The sequence below is a fragment of the Lactuca virosa genome, chromosome 1 (genome assembly GCF_052849685.1).
Source record: "Lactuca virosa cultivar CGN04683 chromosome 1, Lactuca_virosa_CGN04683_v6, whole genome shotgun sequence".
In the NCBI taxonomy this organism is placed as follows: domain Eukaryota; kingdom Viridiplantae; phylum Streptophyta; class Magnoliopsida; order Asterales; family Asteraceae; genus Lactuca; species Lactuca virosa.
Window position 1 is genome coordinate 110320254 of NC_136426.1, and position 6244 is coordinate 110326497.

At 30.9% G+C, this 6244-nt stretch overlaps 1 protein-coding gene across 1 annotated transcript; it reads left to right on the top strand.

Annotated features, from left to right (window-relative positions):
• The first annotated feature begins 1837 nt into the window (after positions 1 to 1837).
• Positions 1838 to 5819, top strand: MS2 (Jojoba acyl CoA reductase-related male sterility protein). Its single transcript, XM_079075790.1, has 9 exons — positions 1838 to 2789; positions 2884 to 2987; positions 3110 to 3309; positions 3394 to 3494; positions 3573 to 3786; positions 3876 to 4037; positions 4510 to 4591; positions 4679 to 5082; positions 5424 to 5819. The coding sequence occupies exons 1-9, from the start codon at positions 2420 to 2422 to the stop codon at positions 5593 to 5595; spliced, it is 1809 nt and encodes a 602-aa protein (XP_078931916.1). The 5' UTR covers positions 1838 to 2419; the 3' UTR covers positions 5596 to 5819.
• The last annotated feature ends 425 nt before the right edge of the window (positions 5820 to 6244 follow it).

Sequence of the window (6244 nt, forward strand, 5' to 3'; positions counted from 1 at the left end):
TATATTTTATTTCTTCTTTCCCCCATTTTCTTTCCCACTACAAAACTTGGGTTAGATAAATTATGTAAAGAAAAAAGGGAGAGAGGGTAGGGGTACTGGTAATGAGGAATCGGGTGAGACATTTTTTTCATTTTATTTTTGGTGAGATTTAATTGTCATTAATAGAATTCCTAATTTAATTCATTTTATTTTTGGTGAGATTTAATTGTCATTAATAGACTTCCTAATTTAAAACGTAATATATGTTTTATAAAATTTGTGGACAAAAATAAAGGGGTTGACAAAGATGATGTCAGCAAATAATCTAATGGTGGAAAATATATGATTGAAATGCAATAAATGACTCTGATTTCTTCAATTTAGAATTATAGGTTCATTTTTAATAATATTTAGAGATAAAAGAAACATAATCTAAAACGTACCCAAAATCGATCTAAACTACGATCAAATTAAAGTAGAATCCAAAGAAATTTATCTCTATATCATTCCTCCTTTCATGATGATCAAATACAATTCATGATGATTGAATACAAGACTGATCTACACATCGAAGCCCACATATATTTTATTTCTTCTTTCCCCTATTTTCTTTCCCACTACAAAATTTAGATTAGATAAATTATGTAAAGAAAAAAGGGAGAGAGGGTAGGGGTACTAGTAATGAGGGATTGGACGGGACATTTTTTCATTTTATTTTTGGTAATATTTAATTGTCATTAATAAAATTCCTAATTTAATTCATTTTATTTTTGGTGAGATTTAATTGTTATTAATAGAATTCCTAATTTAATTCATTTTATTTTTGATGAGATTTGATTGTCATTAATACATTTCCTAATTTAAAACGCAATATATGTTTTATAAAATTTGTGGACAAAAATAAAGGGATTGACAAAAATGATATCAGCAAATAATCCAATGGTGAAAAATATAGGATTGAACTGCAATCAATGACCCTGATTTCTTCGATTTAGAATTAAAAGTTATCTTTTAATAATATTTAGAGATATATAGATACCGTCTTATCTTGACTCCTACTTAAATAAATAAATAAATAACTTTGATATTTCTATCTATCTTGTAAATATAACATGTATATAAAATACTTATGGATGAAAGTAAATATATACTCACTTAAAACTCTAAAATGCTTATGATTTATCTATGGAAAGTCTAGTGGTTGATGAGTGAAATTCTACATATAATGTTTAAGATTAGACTGAAGGGTATACTCATCTTTTCCCATTCACTTTTTCATTGTCACGTCAGTTTTCTACTCATTTACCAAAATGCAGGAAATTTTCACATTTTATTACCTTTAATTATTTTATTTTATTTTTTAAAATATTTAATTTATACAAATATTATACTCGTTTTATAGAAAATTAAAAACTATGAATTTTAATATATTTTTTTATAACTTTTTACTATATATAATTTAATAAATATTAAAAAACTGAAAAAAAAAAAAAAAGTTGACCAATCACAAAAAAGGAGAGCACGGAGTAGCCTCCCACCCGTTCTCTGCACCTCTAAACCGCGATGGCGGTGTAGCGTTCCGACCGCAGTTCCGGTTCTCATACACCTCTTTCCGCTACATACCTTTCAACCTTAAAATCTGAGATACCTAAAATATTGTTTTTGTTATGCAATTAACCTCATGCAAGTCTTGTCTTGAAACAAATTAATATTCACCACTCAAATCATATACTTTACCTTTTTATTTTTTAAACCGGGTATATATCACTTCATATAAATAAATTATTATTACATATAAAAAAAGTACACATGCTACTTGTAATATAAATAGTGATGGATGTGTGGAGGAAAATCCCAAATCCCCAAAAAGGCGTTGAATAACATGTTACCTAAAGATACTCATCTTTTTTAGGTTTTGATTTTTGAAAGAAAAGAAAAAGTCAAAAGAAAAGAAAAAGTCAAAATTTGGTCTATATTTAGTTTAGCAAAATCCCACGCCCTTTCTCCATATGAATATTTAAAGAATTTCAGAACCTCAATTCCATAATCAAATCACAGAAGAAAACTAACTACTTCCCGCCATCTTAGCCGTTGGCAAAAAGGGAGCCTTTAGCTTCATCCTCCTAACCTTCATCTCCTTCTTTTAAAAACCTCTTTTCACCCATCTGTCTTTAAATTAATCAACCAAACCCATATCTTATTTTCCATTCCTATCTCTATCTCTATCTCTATCTGTTTCTTTCTTTTTTTAAAGTTATGCGCTTTTCCCTTTAATTTTAATTGAATTACAGTTATCCAACTTTTATTATTATAGGAGGTAATTAGCTAAGAAGAAGACTTTCCAACTTTACAACCAACATCCTCCTAACTGCAAATTATCCCTTGTGTGATTTTGGTTTCGCATTTTTTCTTCTGGAAGCCATTTAGATTTCTCTTGAAAATGATGGGGACTATGTCTCTTGGTTCTTCCATCGTCATTTCGAAGAAAGGGGCTGTCACTTTGTTGAGTAATGACAAGAATTATTACCCCCCATGCTTGTCAAAGAAGAACGCCAACTGTTTGATGAATTGCCAAAGTGAAGGAAACGTCATTAAAACCAACGGGGTGTCAGTATCTGTTTCATCATCTTTCACAAAAAGATCCGTTTTGGTGAATGCGGATCCTGGAACAGCTCTCTTGGATACCGGAAGATCCGTTTTGCCTCCAAATGGTAACGTTTACAATGGTGCACAAAATGGGATTGGGATTGTGAATATACTCAAAGGGAAAGCCTTCTTTGTTACTGGTGCTACTGGTTTCTTGGGGAAAGGTACTTATACTTTTTCACCTTTTTTCTATCATATTCTTCACCTTTTTCTAACTCTTTAATTTGTTTTCTTTTTTTATTATATAAAAATCTCTAGTATTTATAGAGAAGATACTACGCACAGTGCCTGATGTGGGAAAGATATATCTCTTAATCAAGGCAAAAGACATGGATTCTGCCATGGAAAGATTAAAAAACGAAGTATGCAGTCTTTTTTTTTTTTTTTTTTCTTTCTCTTCTTCTGGAAAATATAATTCTCCTATGATCTATTCTTTTTTATCATTAAGTAGCATAATTAAATTTAATTTAGGATTGCATTACAGATAATAAATACCGAACTTTTCAAGTCTCTTCAACAAGCTTATGGGAAATCATATCAATCTTTCATGTTAAGTAAGCTGATTCCTGTAATTGGAAATGTTTGTGAATCTAATCTTGGGTTAGATGAAGATACAGCAGATGTTATAGCCAAAGATGTTGACATAATTGTAAATTCAGCAGCGAATACTACTTTTGATGAAAGGTGGGTTAATTAATTAACCAAATAATTAACAAAAAAGAAGTGTAAAGAATAAAGATTCACTGAAAAAGTCAAATGGAATTGCAGATATGATGTGGCTCTTGATATAAACACTAGAGGACCTAGTCGCCTTATGAGTTTTGCAAAGAAGTGCAAGAAACTTAACCTCTTTCTTCAAATTTCCACAGGTAAAGTAAATAAATAAATTATTAAATTTACCCCTTTTTAATTTATAAAAAGTTTGACCTTTTTTGTTTTGCTTGTAGCGTATGTTAATGGACAAAGGCAAGGAAGAATCATGGAAAGGCCATTTAATGCGGGTGATAGTATAGCAAGGGAGAGCCTAATTTATGAGGATCAAGAATTAATATCAATTCCAAATTTGAATGTAGAAGATGAAATAAAATTGGTTTTGGAATCAAAGAAATCTTTAGGAGAAAATGCAGCATCTCAAAAGCTGAAAGAGCTTGGTTTAGAAAGGTACAATGGATTCGAACCTACTATTTGTCTTTTTGAAATAAATTGAATAAAAATGACACCTTTTTTGTTCAATTTTATGGTTTAATTAGGGCAAATCTATACGGGTGGCAAGATACATATGTTTTCACTAAAGCAATGGGAGAAATGATGATTGATAAAATGAGAGGTGACATACCCGTTGTTATAATTCGGCCTAGTGTCATTGAAAGTACTTACAAAGAACCTTTTCCCGGGTGGATGGAAGGAAATAGGTACAAATTTTAATTTTTTTTTTTAAATATATGTTTATCTGTATGTGTCTCACATCAACTAGACACAGGACATAGTACCATCATACCTCTTTCAGATGTGTCCCACATCAGCTAGACATAGTCTCATCTGCCTCTATCAGTTGTGTCTCACATCAACTAGACACGAATATATGCATATATGTACCGCATCAGCTAGACACAGTCTCATCTGACTCTATCAATTGTGTTTCACATCAACTAGACACAGTCCCACATTAGCTAGACACAAATATATGTGTATCTGTATGGGTTTCACATCAGCTAGACACAGTCTCATCTACCTCTATCAATTGTGTCTCACATAAGCTAGAAACAGTCTCACATCAACTAGACACAAATATATTCGTATCTGTATGGGTCCCACATCAGCCAGACACAGTCTCATCTATGTTGATCAAATTCAAGTTTTTTGCTTTTTCTCTCTTATTTGAAGGATGATGGATCCAATTGTACTTTACTACGGAAAGGGACAACTTAGTGGATTTCTTGTTGACCCAAATGGCGTTCTTGATGTGGTAAGTTCTTTTCTTGATGATGTCATAAATTACTAAAAAGCTTTAATTTTTATTTCAAGATTTACAAAACCCACAAAATATTTTCAGGTTCCAGCTGATATGGTGGTGAATGCAACAATGGCAGCCATGGCAAAACACGTGACAGGTGGCAAAATGGAAGAGAATTACATATATCAAATAGCTTCATCAGCAGTGAACCCATTGGTGTTTAAAGATTTGGCAAGACTACTTTATGAACACTTTAATTCTTCACCATGTTTGGATTTAAAAGGGAGGCCTGTTCATGTACCTATCATGCAACTTTATCGATCCATGGAAGATTTTTCAGCTCATCTTTGGAAAGATGCGATTAATAGAAGCGGATTGAATAATTCGAGTGGAATAAATAAAGGGAAGTATTCACATAAACTTGAAAATATTTGCAGAAAATCAGTGGAGCAAGCAAAGTATTTGGCCAATATTTATGAACCCTACACGTTTTATGGTGGAAGGTAACATCATATTTCAATATTCATGAATTTACACTTTTATACCCTATAATATTGTCTTTTAACACTTTGAGTCCATGCATCATAGAGCTTACAGTTGGATTCGTTTAATTAAACAGGCTAAAGATTTTAAACCCTAAAAATTTCAACCCTAAAATAGTCAATGTTTGGTGTTTATACTTTAGGACAATTTGGTCTTTTTAAGGCCAAATCAAGCCAATGTTTTCTCTCTATTCCTAAGAGCATGGATCAAGATTTATATATGCATACATAGATCACTTGATTGTTTTGAAAAAGATGAAAGTTTAAAACTTTTTGAAGGAAAGTTTTAATCTTTTTTGTAGGTTTGACAATAGCAACACTCAAAAATTAATGGGAATGATGTCTGAAGAAGAAAAGAGAACATTTGGATTTGATGTGGGGAAAATAGATTGGAGAGATTACATCTCAAATATTCATATTCCGGGGCTAAGGAGGCATGTAATGAAGGGAAGAGGAATGTGCACCCAAAATTAACTATATGAAAATTAGTCGATATATATTACACTATATGCATATTTTCTATAAATAGAAAACTATATTGTAATAAATTAATGTGATTTCTCTCTTTATTATTTTCTTTTGAAATTAAATGGGGGTAAAACCCTTTGACTAATGAAGTGAGTTTCATTGAATGTATCTTATCAAATAGATTATGTATGAAATAGTATTGGTTATGTATGTTATGGTGCATCTCATAATTTGGTCGGTAGTTATATGACCATTATTTTTTTCACTTAGTTCTTGATTTTTAGATATAAAGACATGCAAGTAATGTGTTTGATGGATTGTTTTAAGATAGTCGTTATGTTAAGTTTACAAATTTTATAGATGTATGATTTCTCATTTGAATGAAACTTGTTTATTTATAACAGGTTTGTGAAAATACTCGTTAGGGTTAACGATGTATTGTCTTAGTATAAAATAATACAATGATAAAATTAATTTACATAAAGGACAATACTATATAAAACATACAACATAAACAAATAACATAATGTTTAACACACCCCTCAATTTGAGGTGCAAGTTCTCGTACGTTTAAATTGCTCTAAAAACCTGAAAATAACTACATAGTTAGTCTCTTAGTAAATATGCCGGCAAACTGATGAGCGGACGAAACATG

Coding starts and splice junctions, on each gene's coding strand:
- MS2 (XM_079075790.1), top strand. CDS start 2,420: ATGATGGGGACTATGTCTCTTGGTTCTTCCATCGTCATTTCGAAGAAA. Junction 3,787..3,875: donor AAAGAGCTTGGTTTAGAAAG/GTACAATGGATT, acceptor TGGTTTAATTAG/GGCAAATCTATACGGGTGGC. Junction 4,038..4,509: donor GGGTGGATGGAAGGAAATAG/GTACAAATTTTA, acceptor TCTTATTTGAAG/GATGATGGATCCAATTGTAC.